The 25,793-nt window shown below is 46.1% G+C and overlaps 3 protein-coding genes and 1 long non-coding RNA gene across 4 annotated transcripts in view; 1 reads left to right on the forward strand and 3 right to left on the reverse strand.

Moving 5' to 3' along the window:
- LOC140188981 (uncharacterized) overlaps positions 1 to 25,793 on the forward strand; it is a 73,565-nt gene that overhangs the window by 22,375 nt on the left and 25,397 nt on the right. Inside the window, exon 2 of the long non-coding RNA XR_011883424.1 lies at positions 3,226 to 3,325. This is a non-coding gene — a long non-coding RNA (uncharacterized lncRNA). The remainder of the gene's footprint in view (positions 1 to 3,225; positions 3,326 to 25,793) is intronic.
- LOC140188978 (uncharacterized) overlaps positions 1 to 25,793 on the reverse strand; it is a 595,826-nt gene that overhangs the window by 4,382 nt on the left and 565,651 nt on the right. The window contains exon 3 of the mRNA XM_072245639.1: positions 21,642 to 22,034. Within this exon, the coding sequence (XP_072101740.1) occupies positions 21,642 to 22,034 (393 nt within the window). The remainder of the gene's footprint in view (positions 1 to 21,641; positions 22,035 to 25,793) is intronic.
- On the reverse strand, positions 10,877 to 11,576 carry LOC140188894 (histone H1-like). Its single transcript, XM_072245549.1, has one exon. It carries the CDS (start codon positions 11,555 to 11,557, stop codon positions 10,877 to 10,879), a length of 681 nt encoding a protein of 226 aa, XP_072101650.1. The 5' UTR covers positions 11,558 to 11,576.
- On the reverse strand, positions 22,860 to 23,234 carry LOC140189311 (histone H2B 1/2-like). Its single transcript, XM_072246020.1, has one exon. It carries the CDS (start codon positions 23,232 to 23,234, stop codon positions 22,860 to 22,862), a length of 375 nt encoding a protein of 124 aa, XP_072102121.1.

Consider the following 25,793-nt stretch of genomic DNA (forward strand, 5'->3'; position numbering starts at 1 on the left):
TACACAATTGATCTTGTCCATCCTGGAGTTTGGTAGATTCACTGGCGACCAGAGTGATTTTTTTCAGACTATTATTGGGCAGAGAATCATTCTGTGATCGTCGAGACTATTTGACCCATCAAATTTATACCAACTCCTGCTACAACATTTCCACAATCCCATTCCCCACTCTGTCCCCACAGCTCTGCAGGTCATTTCCCCTGAAGGACCTGTCTAATTCCTCTTTGAACACTGGTTGTTCCTGCCACCACTCTGCTGAGTCCCATATTTCCCAAGGTGAAGTCAAGAATGTCCCCCTCCCTGGTAGACCACATATTGTTTCAGGAAATCTTCCTGAACACAGATAATGCTCCATCCAAGCCTTAGGGTGCAAGGGAGTCCCAGTTACTCTGGGGAGATTATTCACTCACCACATCTACTCTGTAGTTTTTACATCAGTCCATAACCTGCCGACATATCTGTTCCTCTCTTACTGGCCGTTGTGAGGCTTCCAGTATAATCCTAGCACGGGGATTGCTCCTTTCTTATTCCTGAACTTCACCCACATTGTCTGACTGGAAGAGCCTCCAGAGTGACCTCGACCTTGTGACATTCTGCCTGATCAGCCGTACAGATCCCCAACCTCATTCACCTCCCTCTGGACTGTCTGAATCATCTGAATCCTGGAATGTTTCACTTCCAGTCTTGCCCTTCTCTCAGCTGGATCTCTGTAAACACAAAATACACAGCGGATGCTGGGGTCAAAGCAACATGCACACCACGCTGGAGGAACTCAGCAGGTCGGGCAGCATCCGTGGAAACGAAAAGTCACCGTTTTGGGCCGGAAATGTGATACCTTGTTTTTTTCCTTCCCTCGCTAGCGAGTGGTACTGGGATTATCCCCCACCCCCACCACAGAGTTTCTACTTAACTTTTCCCCAACTCCCTAAGTTCTCTTTGCAGGACTTTGTCTCTTTTGTTAGAGCCAATATGGACCACGACCTCTGGCTGCTCACCCTGCCCTTTCAGAATGGCCTGTACTTGTTCAGTTCCATCCCTGTCCCTGGTACCAGGGAGGTAATGCACCATCGTGCAGTCTCTCTCCTTACCACAGCTACACCTGACTGTGACCCTGGCTAAAGACTCCCCTGTCACTGAGGCTCACCGAGAACACAGAACAGTACAGCACAGGAACAGACCCTTCTTCCCATGATGTCTGTGCTGAACACGATGCCAAATGAAACTTAATCTCTTCTGCCTGCTTATAATTCATGTGCTTAAATTCTCTGAATATTCATGGACTTGTCTAAAACCCTGTTAAATGTCATTATCGTATCTGCTTCCACCACTCCCCATGGCAGCCCATACCCGGCCCTCACCACTCTCTGTACAGAAACAGAAATCTTACCTGCCCTAACGTCCACCTTTAAATTCTCACCCTGGCATTTTAAAGCTGCACCTTCTCATATTTGATATTTCTACCCTGGCAAAATGATTCTGCCTGTTTACCTTGTCTACACCTCTCATAGTTTTATAAACTTCTGTCAGGTCTCCTCTCAGTCTCCTTCACTCCAGGGAAGACAGTCCCAGTCGGTCTGATCTTTCCTTGTAACTCAAGCCCCCAGTCCAGATAACATTCCTGTGAATCGTTTGTGCACCTTTCCAGCTTAATCACATCCTTCCTCTCATGTGACCAGAACTGCACAGGGTACTCCTGGTGTGGTGTCATTATTGATATGTACAACTGTAATGTGATGACCCAACTCCTCTCAGAGCCTTTGCCAATGAAGACAAGCATGTCGTGTTCCTTCTTCACCACCTTTTCTACCTGTGTTGGCACTTTCAGGGAATTACGCACCTGTGCCCCAGGTTTCTCTTTCATCAACACTCCTCAGGACCCTCCATTCACTGGATATGTCCTGACCTGCTTTAACTTCCCAAAATCCATCATTGTGCACTTGTCTGTCACAGTAACAACACTTCTCTGTTTCTCCGCACCAACAACCCAGCAGTGAATGTCAATGAACCATTCAGCTCTGAACCTTGGTCATATATGGTTTTATGAACCACTCACTGCATCCATCTCTATTTTGTTGTGTAGTTCAGCACCTTGACCCCTCTCTATTTCTCTCGTTTACAATTTATCTCCACATAAATCACAGTCTGACTTTTGATTCCTCCTACCACTCTACACGCCATCACACTTCACCACATTAAACTCCATTTACCAAGTATTCTACTCACCAGCTTCTTCTTATCCTGTTGGAGAGATGAAATGTCCAATCACAACATGTCTCCCACCACATTCCCTGTCATTGAACTCCCTCCTCTAGGTCATTAATATCAATAATAAATCATTGTCGATCCAGAACTGGTCACTGGGAAACTCCACTAGTAATATCATCCCAGTCTGAAACAGACCTGTTATTCTGTCTCAGTATGGTAACCAGTCTTCAGTCAGTATTAACACACTTCCTTCCCAGTACTGAGCTCTGGTCTTGTGCACCAGCCTGACATGTGGCACCTTGGCAAATGGCTCCCAAAAATCCAAAAACACCACTTCTCCAACTTCCTCTGTAAAGTCTCAAATCTCTGGTATGTTTGTCAAACATGACTGAACATTCAACAACCCAGGTTACAGGGTCCAAGACCAGGTTCCAGATGGACAGGGTGGTGAAGAGGCTTTTGGAACACTGGCCTTCAGTCAGGGCACCGAATATAGAAGCTGGGATGAAATGTTGCAGTTGTCCAACACGTTGGTTTGGCCGCATTTCGCAAATAGTGTTTAGTTTCAGTGACCCTGCAGTGTGACAGACACCATTAAGCTGGGAAGAGAGCAGAGGAGATTTACGAGGATGTTGCTGGATCTTGAAGGACTGATTTGTGGAAAGCGTTTTGGTCAATTTTCCCTGGAATGTTGGAGAATGAGTAATGATATTGCAGAGGTGTAAAAAATAATAAGGGGCCTGAGTTGGGTCAAAGATAACAATTATTTTGCCAGTGTTGGGGAATCAAGAACTGGAGGGCATTGGTTTAAGATGAGATTTAATAGGAACCTGAAGGGCAACTTTTCCAGTTGGTGGTGGTGAGGGGGTTACAGACCACGAACTCAGATGGAAACTTTGGTCATAGTGGACAATTTGAGCTGAAGGTCTTGTTTCTGTGCTGTGTGAATCTGACTGTAAACCCTGTTGACTTAGTTCAATGACATTAAACTTTTCGAAATGATTTGCTATTTCTTGATAGATTATCGACTCCAGTACCTGAAGTGAAGTTAACAGGACTACAGTTGCCTTCCACCCTTCTTCAACAATGGTTTTCAACTAACTGGGACCTTTCTGTAACAGTGAGTTTTGACAGACTTCAATGTCTCTCCTTTCTCTCCAGACTTTATTGCAGGTCGTTGGGACCTGGTAATGTTTGCTTTTAGTCCCATTAGTTTCTCCCTGGAGACAGCGGTTGTTACACATTATGGCACAATATTGAAATGTCACCATCAGATATCTGTGGGATGTTTTCTGTGTCCCCACTGTGAACACTAACTCCTTGTTGGTCTGATGGTCTGATGTTCAGTGCAGACTGGCAATCCTGTGACACCGCTGGTGCTTGACTCCATCGGTCTCCGCTGTTGCTCTGGAATCATCAGCTCCTGCATGGGCGACTGCTTGCTTTACGTATCGTACTTCCCTGACTTGCTTTACGTTTTGTACGTCCCTGACTTGCTTTACGTTTCGTACGTCCCTGACTTGCTTTATGTATCGTACGTCCCCGACTTGCTATACGTATCGTACGTCCCCGACTTGCTTTACGTATCGTACGTCCCCGACTTGCTTTACGTTTCGTACGTCCCCGACTTGCTTTACGTTTCGTACGTCCCTGACTTGCTTTACGTTTCGCACGTCCCTGACTTGCTTTACGTTTCGTACGTCCCTGACTTGCTTTACGTTTCGTACGTCCCTGACTTGCTTTACGTTTCGTACGTCCCCGACTTGCTTTACGTTTCGTACGTCCCTGACTTGCTTTACGTTTCGTACGTCCCCGACTTGCTTTACGTTTCGTACGTCCCTGACTTGCTTTACGTTTCGTACGTCCCTGACTTGCTTTACCTATCGTACTTCCCTAACTTGCTTTACGTATCGTACGTCCCCGACTTGCTTTACGTTTCGTACGTCCCCGACTTGCTTTACGTTTCGTACGTCCCTGACTTGCTTTACGTTTCGTACGTCCCCGACTTGCTTTACGTTTCGTACGTCCTTGACTTGCTTTACGTTTCGTACGTCCCTGACTTGCTTTACGTTTCGTACGTCCCTGACTTGCTTTACGTTTCGTACGTCCCTGACTTGCTTTACGTTTCGTACTTCCCTGACTTGCTTTACGTATCGTACTTCCCCGACTTGCATATCGACTTCCACAGCTAGGGCGCAATATCCATGGTCGACCCTGACCAGCGGAGAGCCATCACCAACATGTTTGCATGTGGCCTCCTCTACTGCTATGACGAAGCCAAATACAGGTTAGCCGAACAACGCCTCATATTCTGACTGTGCAGCCTCCAATCTTGATAGAATGAACATTGATTTCTACCAATTCCGGATATCACTGCACTCTGTTTCCCTCACCCCCACTTCTTTTCCCCCATTCTGATACCATTTAACCCCTTCACCTCTCTTCACACACCCTCATGACCTGCCCATCAACTCTGTCTGGTTCTCCACCTCCTTCGTGTCATCCCATGGTCCAAAGTTCTCTCCTATTGGATTCCTTTCTCTTCATCGCTTTGCCTTTTCTGCCTGTCACCCAGCTCCTCAGATCATCATCCCTCCACAAACCACACGTTCCCTAAGGATGAGCTGTACCTAATGCAATCTGCAAGAGAACTGAGACTTCAGAAAAGATTTGTTTTCCAGCAAGACAATGACTGCGAGCTTAAAACCAAAGCTGCACAGGAATGCCTTAAGACAACACAGTTCATGTCCTGGTGTGGCCAAGTCAGAGTCCAGACCTCAGTCTGTGGCTGGACTTGAAAAGGGCTGTTCACTCATAAACTCTGTGCATTCTGACAGACCTTGAGCAGTTTTGTAAGGAAGAATGGGAAAAATTGCAGTGTCCAGATGTGCAAAGCTGATAGTGACCTATCCACATAGACTCATGGTTGTAATTGCTGCCAACGGTCCATCGACTAAATACTGACTTGAAGGAGGTGAATACACCTACCTGCACAGGGTCCATTCCCTGTACGTTATATTACATGACACCCTTACTCTTATGCTTAACACCCTGACCAGTGGAAACCAGCATTCTGCACACCTTATCCCGTTGTGTAGCCACATTCAGTGAACTATGTGCCTGGATCCCAAGATCACTCTTTACACCAATGCTGTGAAGGGGTCAGTTATTAACATTATACTTTCTTCTTTCATTTGACCTCCCAAACTGCAATGCCACATTCCCTCCCAGATTAAATTCCTTCTGCAGCTACTCTGCATATCTGTTTGTGATCTGTATCCCACTGTGTGCATTGATCAATATCTACACTGTCCACAATTCCACCTATCTTGCTGTCACCTGTAGACTTGTAAACCGCCCATCAACATTTTCATCCAAACATCGATATATATCAGAAACAACATAATTCCCAGCATCAATCCTTGTGGATCACCACTGCTCACAGACTTCCAGCCCTACTTAGCCTTCTATGAGAAAGCCATTTCTGAATTGAAATTGCAATTTATATTGAATCCCACTGCTCTTTTTCAAATGCCTTACTGAGGTTTATGCGGATCATGTCCACAGCCTTGCCCTCATCAAGCACCAAGATGTTGGGTCTCATTCTTTTCACATTATATGTCAATGATTTGGATGATGGAATTCATGAATTTATTGCAAAATTTGCAGATGATATGAAGAGACAGGTGGAGGTGCAGGTATTTTTGAGGAAATAGGGAAGGACAGACAGATGAAGAGAATGGGCAAAGAAGTGGCAGATGGAATACAGAATTGGGAAGTGTATGGTCATGCACTTTGGTTGAAAAAATAGTAGGGTTGATTATTTTCTAAATGGAGAGAAGATACAAAAAATTGAGGTACAAAGGGATTTGGGAGTCATTGTGCAGGATTCTCTAAAGGCTAATTTGTAGGTTGGGTCTCTGCTGAGAAAGGCAACTGTGATGTTAGCATTCATTTCAAGAGGACTGGAATATAAAAACAAGACTGTAATGTTGAGACTTTATGAAGTACTGGCAAAGTCTCACTTGGAGTATTGGGAGCAGTTTTGGGCCCTGTATGGAAGGATGAGCTGAAACTGGATGGGTTTCAAACGAGATTCTCTGAAATGATTCCAGGATCAAACAGCTTGTCATATGAAGAACATTTCATGGCTCTGGGCCTTTTATTCACTGGAATTGAGAACAATGAGGGATGACTAATTGAAACCTATCACTGTGATAAAGTTGATGTGGAGAGGATGGGAGTGTCTAAGACCAGAGGACACAGCCGCAGTATAGAGGAGCATCCTTTTAGAATGGAGATGAGGAGGAATTTCTTTAGAGAGAGTGGTGAATCTGTGGGATTCGTTGTCACAGGCAGCAGCTGTGGAGGCCAAGGTATATTTAAGGTAGAGATCGATAGATTCTTGATTGGTCAGAGCATGAAGGGACACATGGAGAAGGCAGGAGATTGGGGCTGAGAGGAAAAATGGATCAGCCACAATGAAATGTCAGAGCAGACTCGATGGGCCAAATGGTCTAATTCTACTCCTATACCTTAGTCTCTGTCATCACCTCACAAACCTCGAGCAACTTTGTCAAGCATGATCTGCCCACACAAAACCATGCTGATTGTCCCTAAGCAGGCCATGCCTTTGCAAATGTGCATAAATCCTGTACCTCAATATTTAACTCTGACCTGGTGGTCTTTAAACAACTCCCACATGTGGCTGCTCCCAATCAATGCCCCTTGGCTTCTGTCTCACTACGTCCTAACTTGCCCTCCTGCAATTTAGTACCTTCTTACAAGATCTAATTTTATTCTTACTCATAACTAAGAAAAATATAAGATCCCAAAATTTTCACTGAGTCTTGTCTGTCTCCTGGTCTGGTTCATTTCCCAAAACTAATTCCCACATGTTCTCAACTCTGGTTGGGCTCGACATAATGTTTCAGACTTTCCTCAGATTCACTGAAGAAATCTTGCGCTTCTTAGTATTGAGCAAATTCCAGTCAATTCTAGGGAAGATAAAGTCCCCCCACTGGTTATTGTGGGGCCAGTGCAAACATCCCAACAGTGTAACTGCAGATTGCCTCTGTAAATTAACCTTCCAGTTTGCAGTGACATTCCCAGTGGGGTAACCTCTGCATCTTTTAACCCCCCCTCCCTCCCCCACTCACATGTAAAACAATCAAACCCAGGAATGTTGAGCTGCCAGCCCTGTCCGTCCGACAACATAAAACTCCTAATGTTGAAATAAACTCATTTCAGCCCAGCAATCCCACCATGTTTATTAGCCTGACATTGGCGCTCGTTCTTTTCAGACTGTCTTGTCATACATACATTCTCCCACTTGCTACTCCAGTTCAAACTCTGCCAAGTGACACCATCAAACCTCCTGGTGAAGATATTGGTTCCCGTCCGGGTCAAATGCAAATGGTCTTGTTTGTCCCGGTCTCCCACCTGCCTGGACCACCCATGAATCCATGAATCTGAAACCCTCCCTCCTGCATCAGTTCCTCAGCAACATATTAAACTGCGCGAAATATCGATTTCTCACCACACTAGCGCATGGTTTTGGTCACAATTCCGCGATTACAATCCTGGAAGTCCTGCTTTTTTTTAACCTAGTTCTCTAAAACCACTGTGTAGGACTTAACATCCCTGCTCATTTAAACCCTTCCGTGTAGCACGAAGAAGGCTCCCCGGAAACATATTGGCTCCCCTCCTCCTTGGACCCGTCTCTCGTTTCCCTTGAGACCCAAAGATCCTTGTACCTGAAGAACCACCCACCTCGCACCAGCTCCTCAGCCACCCCTTTACCTGGGCTTTAGAAGGCGCCAGAAGCGCGGTCTATATATCTGGTTATGTATCCTGTTCTTGTATGTGACCAGTCTTTCATTTCCCTGACGACCCAGCGGAACAATTGTTCTAATGAATCAACCCCCTCATCACTGGAAGTGACTGCACCCTCGCCCACCAACTGCTGTGTGTGAGGGCGCTGACACTGGTCATGGGGCCGGGAGGGACAGACCGAGGTCCTCGGGGATTTGTAGAATGGAAAAGCACTTCCTTTAATTTAAAGCAGGAGAATCGGCAAATTCCCAGAAAACCCCTAGTATGTACGTGGTGTGTGAGGGAGTTTTGTTTTTCGCTGGAGCGCTTTGTGTCGGATGAATCGTTGGAAATTGCCGGTTGTGGTAAAGTGAAGGCGGAGCTGGACGATGAGAGGCCGCTCTCGGCTCTGTCCGTCACTCTGACTCTGTCTCCTCCTCTCCCCGCCTCTGTCTCTCTGCGCGTTTCTCGGGCAGGTCGGAGCGCTGTGTATAAAAGGAGACAGCAGCAGGCAGTTTGTCAGTGAGCAGCGACCTGAGTGAAGCAGCATCATGTCTGGCAGAGGGAAAGGAGGCAAAGGACTGGGCAAAGGTGGAGCCAAGCGGCACCGTAAAGTGCTCCGTGATAACATCCAGGGCATCACCAAACCGGCCATCCGCCGTCTGGCTCGCCGTGGCGGCGTCAAGCGGATCTCGGGTCTGATCTACGAGGAGACCCGCGGGGTGTTGAAGGTTTTCCTGGAGAATGTGATCCGGGATGCGGTCACCTACACTGAACACGCCAAGCGCAAGACGGTGACTGCCATGGATGTGGTGTACGCTCTGAAACGCCAGGGCCGCACTCTCTATGGCTTCGGCGGCTGAAAAACTCCCACCTCCTCCCGAGCACAAAACAAAGGCTCTTCTAAGAGCCACCCACCGCCTCACAAACGGAGCCGTATCCACAGACTTTTAATTATTTTTTATCGATACATTCAGTTGAGTTGCATTTGAAACAGATTGATCGATTCCGCTTGAAACATACTGCAATTCTGCCTTTCCAGTCAGTGATCACCGCAAAACCTGCATTAGGATCGATTTTAATCCTCTATCAGTTTCGAACAGAAATCAGTTCACTCGTTTAGAGAACGATTCTGCAGTTGTGAATTTAAATCTTAACTGAGGAAATTAGATATTAAATTTATTAAACGAAACTGAATTTGTATAATTCGTCATACAATTAATTGTAAATAAAATGTAATCAAGCACCGTTGCTGGGTGGTCTTCAATTGCCGGGCGATTTTAAATTAACCTGGCGCCAATCACTCTGCATGAATGAAGTCCGACCGCTCGGCAAATTTTTATTTGTCGTAAATTTTTATTCGCCGCCAGCCTGCAGGAAATGAATCAACCAATCGCAGTAAGGAACCTTAATAGACACCTGGTTCAGCCAATCAGAGGTGATGGACAGACCCTTTCCAAAAGTATAAAATCCTGTCCCGAAGCACGTTTCGTCTATCTTGTTCCTGTATTTCAGCCTGTGTTCTCGGTTGTGAAGGAGGATGGCCCGCACCAAGCAGACAGCGCGTAAATCGACCGGAGGGAAAGCTCCTCGCAAACAGTTGGCGACCAAAGCGGCGCGGAAGAGCGCTCCAGCCACCGGCGGAGTGAAGAAGCCTCATCGCTACCGGCCTGGCACCGTGGCTCTGCGGGAGATCCGGCGCTACCAGAAATCCACCGAGCTGCTCATCCGCAAACTTCCCTTCCAGCGCCTGGTGCGGGAGATCGCTCAGGACTTCAAAACCGATCTGCGCTTCCAGAGCTCGGCCGTCATGGCCCTGCAGGAGGCTAGCGAGGCTTACCTGGTCGGGCTGTTTGAGGACACTAACCTGTGCGCCATCCACGCCAAGCGAGTCACCATCATGCCCAAGGACATCCAGTTGGCCCGCCGCATCCGCGGGGAGCGCGCCTAAACCCAGCCTCCACAACAAGCACAAGAAAAGGCTCTTTTAAGAGCCACTACCACAGCAAAGGAAAGGGCTGTCGCTTGCTGATTATTGTAGTGACGATCTGCCTTCCTGATGGGGTTGTTCGGTTTTGCATTAACTGACCGCAATCATCAGCTGTTCTGTGCCGACAGGTTAATTCAGCGAGAGACAGGAGATGAACGCGCTCCCTCCCTGTCAGGGTCTCACCTGGCCCTTCACTTCTCCCACAAACCTGGCATGTACAGCTGCTGCGGCTGTTACCGTTTTGTTTGCTTTCGACATGCCCGGCTGTCCTTGGAGTGGGAGCATGCGGTCGCGATGGGTACAGTGGGAGATTTCCGAGAGCGGTAATTATATATTTTTGATTTTATTCTTGTAAATGTTGTGTGAATAAACTTTTGTAGCTGGTACCTGATTGAAGGTCAGTCGGCAAAGTCGCCGGGTAGGTTATCATATATCTTCCCCCTGCAGTCCATCCCCAGAGACAGATCCCTCTCTCAAGACGCCCCCTCCCCTCTCACATAGGTTTCAGCAGTTCCCAATCAACTCAGCTGAATCGGGCTTTGGGATGCGAGGTGCGGAATCTCAGTCACGCTGTCCTGGAGCGGGAGAAGGAACTGGGCCTGCAGACCACCCCACCGGTCTCACTCTCTCTCACACACACACAACCCGAGTGAAACGCAGTGTTTCACTTCAAATCTGGGACGTCAGGGCCGCTCTGAATGTCAGAGAGGTACCGGGAAAATCGGGTTTTATGCGGTAAGTTCCCCCGCAAAACTCAGACGGACCCGGCGCGGGAATCACAATATTCACGATCAGCTCTTTTCTGAGATGTGGGTGGCTCTGAGAAGAGCCGTTGGGTTCAAACACTTACAAACGGTATATCTTAATTCACTTTTTGACTGCTGTCTTCTTGGCCGCCGCCTTCTTCGGGGCTGCGAGTTTCTTGGGGCTCTTTGGCTTCGACGCCGCTGGTTTCTTAGCTGCCGCTTTTTTAGCCGCTGGTTTCTTAGCTGCCGCTTTTTTAGCCGCTGGTTTCTTAGCTGCCGTTTTTTTAGCCGCTGGTTTCTTAGCTGCCGCTTTTTTAGCCGCTGGTTTCTTAGCTGCCGCCTTTTTAACCGCTGGTTTCTTCGCTGCCGCTTTCTTAGCCGCTGGGTTCTTGGCGCCAGACTTCTTGCTGGGAGATTTCTTGATGGCAGATTTCTTTACCGATGGCTTGTTCGCTTTCTTCACCGCTTTCACGGCACTTTTTCCTTGACCGGATTTAAAGGATCCCGAAAGACCCGCGCCCTTGGTCTGAACCAAGGAGCCGCTTTCCACTCTCTTCCTGATGCACATCCTGATCTGGGCGCGACGTTTCCCCACATCGACACCGCTGCTGGTCAGAGCCTTCATGATGGCCACAGCGGACATCCCCTTCCTATCGCGACAATCCGCCACAATCTTATCGATTTGTTCGCCCAGTTTGGGACCGGCTGGTTTGCTCCGGCCGGCCGCCTTCTTCTTGGGAGTCGTCTTTGCGGCGGCGGGTGCGGCTGGAGGAGCCGTTTCGGCGGGTGCTGTCTCGGTCATGTCGGCGACTCTGGAAAATGCTTCTCACAATCAGACTGAATGAGAACTGAAGCGAAAGGCGGCGGCCCAGAGCAATTTAAAGACAGCGAGCGGACGGGGCGGAGACATCCTGCTGTCAGCTCCCGGAGACTTCATTTTTCTGTGTTTCTCTCTCCTCAAAAACTCTCCGATTCCAATTAAAATCGGACACTCCAGAGACTCAGACTGGTCCTTTCCGTCACTGAGGCCGCAAAGTTCGCCGGAAAGAGAGTTTAATCGGGATTAAAGGCAGCACTTTCTATTTTAACCCGTTTGATTACTGCACTGCCCGCGATCTCTCTCCATTTTGTTGACCTGTTCTCTGCTTTTCGGCTGAAATTTTGAAACTAACTAAAACTTTGCGGTTAATTCCCGCTTCGGGACTGAGCTGGGGAGTGGGCCGATCCCATAACAGAGAAATCTTTTCTTTTTGTACAGGAGGCGCTGGGAAATCTGGCGATGTGTTCGGACCCACAAACACAGTGATACTCGTCTAATCGCCCGCCGCTTTCAAACACTGTCTCTGAATCAGCAAGTCAGGCAGCATCAATGCTGAGAATGAACAGTCGACATTTCGGGCCGAGTCCCTTCATCAGGACTCTGGTGGGAGATGCTGCCTGACTTGCTGGGTTCCTCCAACATTTTGGCCGCGTTGTTCGCCATTCCCAGAATCTCTTGGCGTTATGCTGACACAATGTTCACATCTGCACCTTCAGAGGCCTGTACTGCTGTCAGAACAAAACGACAGGTTCCTCGTCATATAACACGGTGATAAATCTGATTCTGATTCCAAGGAATGAAGGACAAAGGACATTGTCTGGCCAAACTGACTATGTAACTGAGAACCTCGGGTCCGGGAAATATACCTTGGAAATCTTTTCTACACTTTCCCCAGTTTAACCACGTTTCCTATAATGGTGACAAGAGCTGTATACAAATCGGCAAGTGTGTCCTCCAGTCATTTACACAACTGTGACATAATGTCACAACTGATATACTCTATCCCCTGACTAATGAAGACCAGCATGTTAAACCCCGTTCTTCACCACCCTGTCTGCAAGTGACACAACTTTCAATGAACTGTGTTCACTTTACCCCTAAATCTCTCCGGCCCATTCCAGTCCCCAATGACCGATCATTCATAGTGTAAGTTCTACATTGGTTTGACTTTCCAATATGCACCGCCTCACACTTATCTGTATTGAAATGCATTTGCCACACTTGACCCTCTTCCCTAAGTGATCATGAGCACCCTGTAATCCGCGACATCCTTCCAAGTAAAGTTGAGGGAAGTTACTCCAACTCATTAATAAAACTTTTGTGCACTGGCATTGATCAGTGAAGGTGATTAGTATCAAATTCAAAATCATGTTCATTATCACGGACATATGTCATTAACTTTGTTGTTTTGCTACAGCAGTACAGAGCAATTTCTTTAAAAAAACAGTTAAAATAAGAAGTACAGAATAAACTAAATCGTGTAAAAAGAGGATCAGGGAGGGGTGTGAGTCTGAAGATGAGAATAGGAAACCTAAAACCTTGTCCATTCTTGCCTCTTTTACTCTTCATATATCTGAAAATAAATCTTTTTGTATCTTGTTTCTATTATTGGCCAGTTACTTTCATAATTCATCTGACTTCTGCATATTGTTATTATAGTTGTTCTGTTTTTTTTTAAGTTTCCCATTCCTTTAGCTTCCCATTAATTTTGGTGATATTCTTTGCCCTCTCATGTTCTTTTATGCTGCCTTTGTCTTCTGTTGTTAGTGATGGTTGCCTCATCCTCCCTTTTAAATACTGTTTCTGCTGAGGGATGAACCAATCCTGTGTCTGCCAAATTTCTCCTGGAGACTGAAACTTTTCATACAAGGTAATCTGGGAAAGTTGAAATGCCCAACTGCTGTAAACTTGTTCCCATTACCCCTCTGTGTGATTTACTAATATGTCTGCTGCACAATATCTGAGCCAATTGGGAGGCCGGCAGTATAATCCCATCAAAATCATCATTCATCATTTTATTTAAAACCTATACTTACAAGACCTCATCAAAACCCCTCTTATCACTGAAGTGTTGGTCTCCTTATTCAAAGATGCAACATCCCCCACCCATAAGGTAGCTTTTAAATGTTTCCCCTTCATCTTAAACAATTACCCTGTAAATTTAGGCTTCCCTACCCTACAAAAAGAGTGCTCACCTACTGATTTTGTAAACCTTTGGACGGTCACCAGACAGCTCCTTACTCTCTCAGGAGAGAGAAAGAGAGTCCCAGTCTGTCCAGCTTCTGCTGATAATTAAAGTCCTCCAGTGTCAGTAACATTCTCATCAAACTTCCCTCCACACTTGGCAGCTTCATGACATCTTTCCTGCAACTGGATGACCAGAACTGTGCAAAATACAGTCTGGTCTCACTTTGACTTTTACAGCTGTCATACGGCATCCCAAATTCTCTACTCAGTTCCCTGATCAATGAAGACAAATAGGCCAAACACCACCCTCACCATCCTGACTACCTGTGTTGTCTCTTTCAGTGAATGATGTTTCTGTATTTCATGGAACCTCTTCTATAATACTCTCCAAGGAACAAGAATTTACTGTGCAGATCCTTCCCTGGTTGAACTTCTCATAATGCAACACCTCAAACTTGTCCACATCAATATCCTTCTGCCATTTTTTGGCCGACTTCCCCAGTTAATCTCCATCCTATTGTACTCTCACACAATCTTCACAGTCCACACTACCACCAACATTGCTGTCATCTGCAAACTCACTGTCACTACAATGTCAGAAAATTGTTAATGTAGATGACAACTGACAGTACCAGCACCGATCCCTGTGACTGTCACTGGTCAGAGGCCTCCAACCTGAATAACAAGCTGCCATGACCACCCTCTGTCTCCTTCCATCAAGACAAGTATCTTGTCTGGCATCCCCTCTGCTCTAAATGTGTAATACAAAAGAAATAAAGATTAAATCAAAATATATCTACCTATGGCCTACATCTCTCAGAAGAGACGAAACCTGAACTCCCCACTCCAATTCTGGCCCACTCATACAATGACCGCTCTGGTTAAGTCTAATTTCTTTTTATTGGATCTTGCCACGTTCCGAATTATGGGCAATCAAACATTTCCTCGGGAACTGTGACATGCAAAATGTGCCAACTGCCCAGGTTCACTTCATCAAACTCCCTCTCCCTTTACATAATCTGATAACTGTGTGGAACTGTGGCACTCAAAACTGTGGACTACAGGAAACCAGAGTACATGCCTGCACTGTTCTACAAGGCCACAAATGATTAAAAAAACACTGTATAACAAACACTGGAATTCCCCAACTGAGATGAATGGGGAGGCTGGATAACTGAAAAGATTCAAAGAGAAGGAAGATAAATGTTTTGTAAAATCAGGGAAGTGGGATTGACATACAAGGAAGGCTGATGGCAGATCAGCCTTTATATGGAATTGTGGGTGAGGGACTAAGAGAGGACACACTGGAGGGTTCATCCAGTGGGACAATGTGGATAGAGCTCAGGATAAGAGAGGTGCATTCACTGATGGGGTTATACCACAGGCCTCCCAAATGCCAGCAGGAGATAAAGGAACAGAAATGTAGCAGGTAATGAAAGATGTAAAAGCAACAGGGTAGTTGCAGTGGGTGACTAATTTCCCCAATGTTGACTGGGATTCCCTTAGAGTCAGGGGCTGAGATATCACCAAATATGTTAGAAGAATACTGGGATGTTACTTAATATAGAAGTGGATAGTCTAACCCGGGAAGGGAGCCATAGAAACATAGAAAATAGGTGCAGGAGTAGGCCATTCGGCCCTTCGAGCCTGCACCGCCATTTATTATGATCATGGCTGATCATCCAACTCAGAACACCGCCCCAGCCTTTCCTCCATACCCCCTGACCCCCGTAGCCACAAGGGCCATATCTAACTCCCTCTTAAATATAGCCGATGAACTGGCCTCAACTGTTTCCTGTGGCAGAGAATTCCACAGATTCACCACTCTCTGTGTGAAGAAGTTTTTCCTAATCTCGGTCCTAAAAGGCTTCCCCTCTATCCTCAAACTGTGGCCCCTCGTTCTGGACTTCCCCAACATTGGGAACAATCTTCCTGCATCTAGCCTGTCCAATCCCTTTAGGATCTTATACGTTTTAATCAGATCCCCCCCTCAATCTTCTAAATTCCAACGAGTACAAGCCCAGTTCATCCAGTCTTTCTTCATATGAAAGTCCTGCCATCCCAGGAATCAATCTGGTGAACCTTCTTTGTACTCCCTCTATGGCAAGGATGTCTTTCCTCAGATTAGGGGACCAAAACTGCACACAATACTCCAGGTGTGGTCTCACCAAGGCCTTGTACAACTGCAGTAGTACCTCCCTGCTCCTGTACTCGAATCCTCTCGCTATAAATGTCATAGAAAACATTGTATTGGGAAATGAGCCTGGCCATTGATAGAAGTTTCATTTTGGGAACAGTAAATAAGGACAAGACTGGACCTGGTGGTAATATGGTCATTTGGGGTACAGTTAATTGCAACTGTCTACATTGAACATGTAAATGATGTTTAAAAGCAATCGGGTCAGAATTCAGACAGAACTGTTTCTATGAGGAGGAAACACAAGGATGGTAAAGTCTGGCAGAGGGGCATAGTGAGAGATGTTATGAATTCAGACTGAAAGAAAATGAAGGATAAGGAATATTTCAGAAGTAGAAATTGGAGAAAGCCTCTGGCAACATGAAACAAGTAAGAGAGAAGTTAGAGAGAGAATCAGAAGTGTGAAATGGGAAGAAGAAATAACTTTGGTGAGAAGGGGCACTGCGAAGAGGGTACGACAACACAAGCACAGAGGAGAGAGTTTATGTCTGAAGTGTGCGAAGGACTAAACCTGTACTTCTCATCAGTATTCATCAATGTGGTCATGGAGGATAGTGAGATCAGAGAAGGGAATGTTGATATTCCAGGGCATGTTGTTCCTCAGGCAATGGAGACAAATTACAGATTGGTGAGTCTTGGATCAATGTTCGGGAAATTATTCGAGAATATTATTAGAGATAGGATCTCTAATAAAAGTTTGGAGGGTAAAAGGAGGATATCATGATTCAGAAGGCAAAGTGAGCAAAATCCAAGAGATTCTCTTGGTATATTCATAGGAAAAGTTAAGTTAGACACAGAATCGTTCCCCTTGGAGGTGAACATGGCCATCTGTGTGTGGAGGCAAATGAAATAGGAGAGGCTATCCATGAATATTTCTGACAGTTATTTCACCATTGCAAAAATTCTTTAAGGTTGTTAAATCTCCAGGGCTTTATCAGGTACATTCTCATACTTTGTGGGAAGCTGGAGAATACACTGTGGAGGCCAGGGGGGAGATTATTTTGCTTCATCTCAGGCACCAGTTGAGGTTGCACATGATTGGACAGGGTAACTAATGTGGAATTGATAGTTTTGAGGCCCAGACTGTGGATGATATGAAGAGGCAGGCTGTGTTGAGGAAGCACTTGGACAGATTTGGAGAATGGACAAGGAAGTGCCAGATGAAATACAGTGTAATGAAGTGTGTGGTCATGTACTCTGGTAGGAGGAATAACACCCTAGGCTCTTTCTAATCAGGGAGAGAACAGAAATCAGTTGTGTGAAGGGTCTTAGTGCACGATTCCCTAAAGGTTAATGCACACATTGAGTTGGTAGTGAGGAAGGCAAATGTAATACTTGCATGCATTTCAAGAGAACTAGAAAATAAAAACAAGGATCTAATGCTGAGGCTTTGGTCAGACCTTATTTGGAGTATCATGAGCAGGCTTGGGTAACTTTTCTAAGAAAGGATGTGCTGGCATTGCAGAGGCTGTAGTGGAAATTCACGAGAATGATCCCAGGACTGAAAGAGTTAGGATGTAATAATCATTTGATAATCTGGGCCTGCAGTCACTGGAGTCTAGAAGAATGAGGGAGAATCTTATAGAAACACATTGAATATTGAACGGCCTAGATAGCGTTGATGTGAGAGGATGTTTCCAATAATGGAGGAATCTAGAACCAAACCACACCCTCAATAAAAGATGCCCCTCTAGAATAGAGATGAGTAATTTCTTTAGTCAGAAGGTGATGAATCAATGGATTTCATTTCCACAGGCAGCCATAAAGGCAGTCAGTGGGTTTATTTAAAGCAGAGGTTAGTAGATTTTTAATTATTATTAAGGGTATCAAAGTTTATGGGTAGAAGGCAGGAGAATGGGGTTGAGAGGGATATATGATGGAATGGCAGAACAGACTGAATGGGCCAAAAGGCCTAATCCTGCTCCTATGACTTCAGGACTGATGGTTTATGCGCTGCCATTGTTCAAAAAGGGTAGTGGAAACTACAGGCCCATCAGTCTGTAATTTGTTGGAAGAGTTTCTGATGAACAGGATCCACCAAAATTTGGTTTGATTCAAGACAGTCAGCACAGTTTTGTGCAAGGAAAATTATGTCTGGTAATTTCTTGCAGCCCTTTGAGGGGTTTCACAAGGGTGTAGATGAGGTTAGGGCTGTGGATGTTGTTTATATGGACATTAACCAGGCCTTTGACTATAGTCTGGAAGGTTAGATCTAGAAACTGGAATCTGGGGAGATAGTTGATCGATTCCATAATTGCCTCGGTGACAGGAGGCAGAGGCTGATGGTTGAGGGTTGTGTCTCAGACTGGAGCTGTCTGTCTAGTGGTGTGCCACTGGGTGACAGGACCTTTGTTGTTTGTAATTTATATAAATAATGTCCATGTGAATGTGTAATTCACTGAAAGTGACGTCTCAGCTAGGTACGGTGGTGAAGATGGGGTTTGATCTGCCGGCCTTCATCATTCATGTCACTGAGTACAAGAGTTGAGAAGAAGTGTTGCAGATACACAAGTCTTTGGTGAGGACTGATTAAAGGAAACCATGCTGACTTTGGCCTATTTTTTCATGTGTTGCCAAGTACCCAAAAATACATCCTTGACAATTGACTCCATCATCTTCCCAACCACTGAGATCGGACTAGCTGGCCTATGATTTGCTTTCTTCTGCTTCTCCCTCTTCTTTAAGAGTGGATGACCTTTGCAATTTTCCTGTTCTCTGGAACCATACCAGAATCCAGAGATTATGGAAAGATTATTACTAAAACTGCCACAATCTCTTCAGCCACATCTTTCATAGCACTGGTGTAGATAATCTGGTCCAAGTGAATTCTCTACCTTCAGACCTTTCAGATTCCCAAGGACCATCTCCCTAGTAAAGGCAAAATCACTCATTTCTTCCCCCTGATTCTCTTGAATTTCCAGCAGACTGCTAATATCGTCCCCAGTGAAGACTGATGCACAATACTTATTCAGATTGTCTGCCATTTTCCTGTACCCCATTACTACCTCTCCAGTAACATCTTCCGATGAACCAATATCTACTTTTGCCTCTCTTTTACACTTTGTATATCTGAAGAAACTTTTGGTATACTCTTTAATACCAGTGGCTAGCTTACCTTCGTATTCTAACTTTTCCCTCCCTTTATGAGTTTTTTTGTTGCTTTTTATTGGTTTTAAAAGTTGTAAATACTCTGAGAGTCAGGGACATCTCGGAGCAGATACAGAACAGGGGGATGGTGTTCATTCAGCCAGAGATGGTGATTCACATTGGTACCAATGGACAGGTAGAAAAGGGATGATGTCCCACAGAGAGTTAGGGAAGAAGTTATGGAGCAGAACCTGAAATGTTGTAATCTCCAGTTTACTCCTAGTGCCCTGTGGTGGTAGGGATACAAACAGAAAGTGAGAGCTGATGAATGTGTGGCTAAGGAGCTGATACAGGGACAGGGTTTCAAGATTACAGAACATTGGAACCTCTTCTGGTGCTGGGGTGACATTTACAAGAGGGATGGTTTGCAGTTTTACTGGAGGGCGGTCAGGATCATGAAGTTCATTGCTGCGCCCTATGAGGGTTGAAAGAGATTGACAGGGGGATGTGAAATAGAACACCAGTCACTGAATGGAGAGATTGAAGCTGAGTTAGATGCCAGGCACAGCAATATGTAACGATGGATTTTGAGGCAAATCCACATCTGACCTGGAGTTTGTTTAAAGACCAGGGCAGTGTTTCAGGGCCAGTTTTTTCCAGTAAGAGGAAGGGTCAAGGATGGCAAGGTTCAGGAACCTTGGATGATGTGACAGGAAGTTAATTTAATCAAGGAGGAGGAAGAAGCATAAGTAAGGCTTAGGAATCTGTAATCAAACAGGGTGTTTGAGGACTATATTTAAAAAACAGGGGAACTCAAGAATGTTTGGACAGCTGGAAACACTGATGAAAAATCTCCGGCAAGTAGGATTGAAGATAATCCCATTGCATTTCGTACATTCGTTGTGGTGAAAAGGATACCTAGGGCTGCACCTTGGGAGATCCAACATCAAGGGTGTGTACACAGTTAATGGCAGGAACATTAACAGTATTGACAAAGAGAAGGATGTCGAGGTTCAGAGACATCGGTTCCCTAAAACTGGGAGCACAGGTTGACAGGGAGGTAAAGTCGGTGTATGGCATGGTTACCTTCATCAGGCAAGGCACTGAGTTCAAGCCCCAGGACATGATGTTACAGGTTTATAAAATGCTGGTTAGGCCACATTGAGAGTATAGTGTTCAGTTCTGATCACCTCATTATAGGAAGCATGTGGAGGGTTTGGAGCAGGATGTCTGGAGGAGGTGTGCGCTGAGGAGAGGCTCGACGTGCTGAAACCTTTTGCTTCTGGAGTGGCGTCGGCTCAGGAGAGATTTGATAGAAACCTGTGGAATTTTGTGGTCATAGTTGGTGTAGACAGCCAGTAATATTTTTCACAGAAGGCATGTATTTAAGCTCAGAGGAAGAAAGTGAAGACAACAGATTGATGGAGACATGGAATGCACTGTCAGGGGTGTTGGCAGAGGCAGAGGCAGAGAGCACAGGAGTATTTAAGGAAATTTAGACAGTCACAAGAATATGTAGAGAAGGGCCAAAGGGCCACTCCTGTACTGTCCTTTGTTCTCTGAACAGCAGATGGCCCCTGGGCATGGATCCGTGCAGGAGACTGGGATATTATATCCCCAACAGAAAAATGATTGTCGGAGGGGCAGGACCGGCAGATCAGTTTCACAATACAAATGCTACAGGTACGATGGAGTGGAGGGGAGAGAGATGGAGAGATGTGTTTGACCAGAGAGAACATCTCAGTGGTACTTAGAGAAGACATCCCTGGGGATTGCCGCATCATGTATACTGGGACTGCCGCACTGCAAAAGGGTTGGTGGCGCAGAATTTATTCTGTGTGTCCAGTTTTATCAATCAGTATTTAGAAGTTCCTATTAGAGACAGGACAGCACTGAACCTCCTTGTCGATCCATCCACCCCCTCCCTTTTCTTCCTGGCACAAACAAAAGTCTGTATCAGAGCGACCCACCGCCTCACAGAGGGAGCCGTGTCTCGGGAGATCTGACCAAACTGACCCCGTCTTTGCAAATGTTCATTTATATTTCAGAGACCCAGGCGCACGAGATTTTCAGTAAATACTGTCAGTTCCATATGGTAAATGTACTTTTGTAGATAAATGTGAAGCTGCAAATCAATATTGTTCTGTGAGGCGGTGGGAATTGCTCATGAAGCGATCAGCGGAACGGTCCAGGGTCAACCCGCAATGTGAAACCCAGACAACGCGGTTTCAGGTCATGAAGACCGGAATCGTTCAATGATCGGAGATTAAATTCACCCTCCGGGGGTTGACTCTGAAAGTTAATTTCCCCGCCCCGCAAGGGGAGAGAGCTCCATTCAGCCAGCAGAGACGGGAAATGAGTCAGGGCGAAGCGGACCGCGTACTCTGCAGACTTATACCGATTTAATTCGCGGAAGAAACACGACGGAAGGAGAGAAAACGTTACCAGAGATGCCTCCGATCGGGGCCGTGTCAGATACACAGCCGAGTTACTCCGAACGGTAATCACCCGCTGTTCAGCCCTTCCACAGACACTGTGAGTGGCTCTGAAAAGAGCCTTTGGGTAAATAGGTTCAGTTTACGTCGCCTCACTTACTGGCACCGCCGGTTTTCTTGGGCAACAGCACAGCCTGGATATTGGGTAACACACCGCCCTGGGCGATGGTCACCCCTCCCAGCAGCTTGTTCAGCTCCTCGTCGTTGCGGACGGCCAGCTGCAGGTGCCGGGGGATGATGCGGGTCTTCTTATTGTCCCGGGCTGCATTGCCGGCCAATTCGAGGATTTCAGCTGTCAGATACTCGAGCACAGCAGCCAGATAAACAGGGGCTCCGGCACCCACCCGCTCAGCATAGTTGCCCTTTCTTAGGAGTCGATGAACTCGGCCGACCGGGAACTGCAGTCCAGCCCGAGATGAGCGAGATTTGGCCTTGGACCGAACTTTGCCGGCGCCGCTTTTTCCACGTCCAGACATTTTCAAAGTCACAGTAACTGCTCCAACGACAGTGATGGAATGTTCACCCCACCCCAGCTCGCATTTTTATACTTTCTTTGAGAATGCAAACTAATGCTTGTGATTGGTTTAATGCTGCTTGTTTTCATTGGTTAAAAGAAATGGCCCAATCGACGAACTGCCTTAATCACCAATCAAGAGCCCGTAAAGGTAGAAGCGCGCAGTGTAACCATCTCCTCCCCAAAGTACTCTGAAAATTGGAAAAAGCCCGCCAAAAAAACTCATTGTTCAAATTTAATCTGAAACTAAATCATTGCTGATCTGTTTGAGGACTGGGTCTTCGTATTTCCCCCTGTTACTGAAACCGGGCACATTTAATGTAAGTGTAGTTGATAATGGAGTGTCTGGGCACTCAAATTTCTTTCAACTCGGAAAGGAACCGAGTAAATCTGACACTCAGCTTCTGCCCGGTGCCGGTCATTGTGTAAACGTTAGCAGGTTATGGACAAACTGTGACCAGCGGCTAGTCTGCAATTTTTTTTTTTTTAAAAACTGTTGTATGAAAGAACCGTGAAGTCGTTCCGGCCTCGAATTAAAATGAGATTAAGAGAAGTTACCTAACTCCAACTAATAAACTCCTGAACCCACAGCTAAAACAGCAATGGGAGTGGGAGGAATGTTAAACACCAGGATTATAGAGGGAAGATGAAGCGGATATTCCAACCGCTCTTTAGCTCCTGTAAAAGTCACCACACATAAAACGTGCGCCATGTATTGCCTAAATGCTAGTACAATTCTCTCAGTGAAATCGTGAGTGGCTCTTAAAAGAGCCGTTGTGTTTCCGATCATCTCACTGGGGAGCTTTACTTGGAGCTGGTGTACTTGGTCACCGCCTTTGTCCCTTCGGAAACGGCGTGCTTGGCCAGCTCCCCGGGCAGCAGCAGGCGCACGGCGGTCTGGATCTCCCGTGAGGTGATGGTTGACCGCTTGTTGTAATGGGCCAGGCGGGAAGCCTCGCCCCCGATGCGCTCGAAGATGTCGTTGACGAATGAATTCATGATGCTCATGGCCTTGGAGGAGATGCCAGTATCGGGGTGAACCTGCTTCATCACTTTGTAGATGTAGATGGAGTAACTCTCCTTCCTCAGCCTCTTGCGCTTCTTCCCTGCCTTACCCGCTGGTTTGGGCAGAGTTTTCTTGGCGCCCTTCTTCGGAGCGGGTTTCGCTGTCTCAGGCATTTCAGCTGACCGCTTCAGAACCACAAATAAGCAAAACGGGCTCGGAGCACGAATTAAATAGGCAGCGCCCAGAGGTGTATGCAAATGAGGGATGGGATGCCTATGTTTCACAATGGCTATTTGAAGTAACGTTCATGCAGTAAGATAATTTGATTGGATAGCTAAAGGAATTCGTTCAACCAATCAGAACTCGTTCTGCACTACCCAGTGTTCGTTTTGGGTAACGCCGTGGACTGGGAACTGTCGCCGATGTGGTGAGTTGCTGCTGCCGGTTAATTCCGCAGGAAGGAAATCTAAAATACAAAATGGACCAACTACAGCGGCAGTATTCGGTCATTCGGCCCGTCGTATCTGCTAGAAAAGCAGATGGAATGAGGAAAACACACAGTTAATAGCCTAACGTCGGTGGTGGGGAAACTGCTGGAGTCAGTTATCAAGGATGTGATAACAACACATTTGGAAAGCGGTGAAATGATCGGACAAAGTCAGCATGGATTTGTGAAAAGAAAATCATGTCTGACGAATCTCATAGAATTTTTTGAGGATGTAACTGGTAGAGTGGATAGGGGAGAACCAGTAGATGTGGTATATTTGGATTTTCAGAAGGCTTTTGACAAGGTCCCACACAGGAGATTAGTGTGCAAACTTAAAGCACACGGTATTGGGGGTAAGGTATTGCTGTGAGTGGAGAGTTGGTTAGCAGACAGGAAGCAAAGAGTGGGATTAAACGGGACCTTTTCAGAATGGCAGGCGGTGACTAGTGGGGTACCGCAAGGCTCAGTGCTGGGACCCCAGTTGTTTACAATATATATTAATGACTTGGATGAGGGAATTAAATGCAGCATCTCCAAGTTTGCAGATGACACGAAGCTAGGTGGCAGTGTTAGCTGTGAGGAGGATGCTAAGAGGATGCAGGGCGACTTGGATAGGTTGGGTGAGTGGGCAAATTCATGGCAGATGCAATTTAATGTGGATAAATGTGAAGCTATCCACTTTGGTGGCAAAAATAGGAAAACAGATTATTATCTGAATGGTGGCCGATTAGGAAAAGGGGAGGTGCAACGAGACCTGGGTGTCATTATACACCAGTCATTGAAAGTGGGCATGCAGGTACAGCAGATGGTGAAAAAGGCGAATGGTATGCTGGCATTTATAGCGAGAGGATTTGAGTACAGGAGCAGGGAGGTACTACTGCAGTTGTACAAGGCCTTGGTGAGACCACACCTGGAGTATTGTGTGCAGTTTTGGTCCCCTAATCTGAGGAAAGACATCCTTACCATAGAGGGAGTACAGAGAAGGTTCACCAGATTGATTCCTGGGATGGCAGGACTTTCATATGAAGAAAGAATGGATGAACTGGGCTTGTACTCGTTGGAATTTAGAAGATTGAGGGGGGATCTGATTGAAACGTATAAGATCCTAAAGGGATTGGACAGGCTAGATGCAGGAAGATTGTTCCCGATGTTGGGGAAGTCCAGAACAAGGGGTCACAGTTTGAGGATAAAGAGGAAGCCTTTTAGGACCGAGATTAGGAAAAACTTCTTCACACAGAGAGTGGTGAATCTGTGGAATTCTCTGCCACAGGAAACCGTTGAGGCCAGTTCATTGGCTATATTTAAGAGGGAGTTAGACATGGCCCTTGTGGCTATGGGGGTCAGGGGGTATGGAGGGAAGGCTGGGGCGGTGTTCTGAGTTGGATGATCAGCCATGATCATAATAAATGGCGGTGCAGGCTCAAAGGGCCGAATGGCCTACTCCTGCACCTATTTTCTATGTTTCTATAATATGAAACGTTTATGTAATGAAACAGGACAGCAGGAGACCGAAGGTCAAATGGACCAGGTGAAAGATAAATTTACTGCAGCAGCATCATAAACACATAGTATCCACAATACAGTGCTCACAAGAACTAAACTGCTGTACAGAATTGTAAAAAGAGAAGAGAATTAGCAGTTAGTCCTGCCGAAGGTTCTCGGCCCAAAATGTCGACTGTACCTCTTTCCTAGAGATGCTGCCTGGCCTGCTGCCTTCACCAGCAACTTTGATGTGTGTTGCAGAGAATTTGAACGAGTCTCAAGACAGTCCACTGCAGTGTAAATTGATCAAAGTGGTGCTGTCTTGAGTTGGGGAGGAGCGTTGTTCGGGTTTGTTAAAGTACGTAATGTCTGTACATTATGTACAGGGTTCATTCTGTACCCGTCAGTCTCTGGTACAGTGTGAGAGTGTGGGGTTCATTCTGTACCCGTCAGTCTCTGGTACAGTGTGAGAGTGTGGGGTTCATTTTCTACCTGTCAGCCTCTGGTACAGTGTGAGAGTGTGGGGTTCATTCTGTACCTGTCAGTTTCTGGTACAGTGTGGGAGTTGGTACTTGGCACTGTGTCTCCCAGTCTCTCATGCAATGCAAATGTAGAAACTTCTTTCAGATTCATCCTCACACTTGAATTCTTTTTAGCTTTTTAAACAATATCACACAATGCGATGTGGCCACACATTTGTTGGAGGAACAACACCTTATGGGTGGCTTCCAACCTGACGGCATGAACATCGAACTCTCGCATT

Source organism: Mobula birostris, chromosome 28, assembly GCF_030028105.1.
Source record: "Mobula birostris isolate sMobBir1 chromosome 28, sMobBir1.hap1, whole genome shotgun sequence".
Taxonomy (NCBI): Eukaryota; Metazoa; Chordata; class Chondrichthyes; order Myliobatiformes; family Myliobatidae; genus Mobula; species Mobula birostris.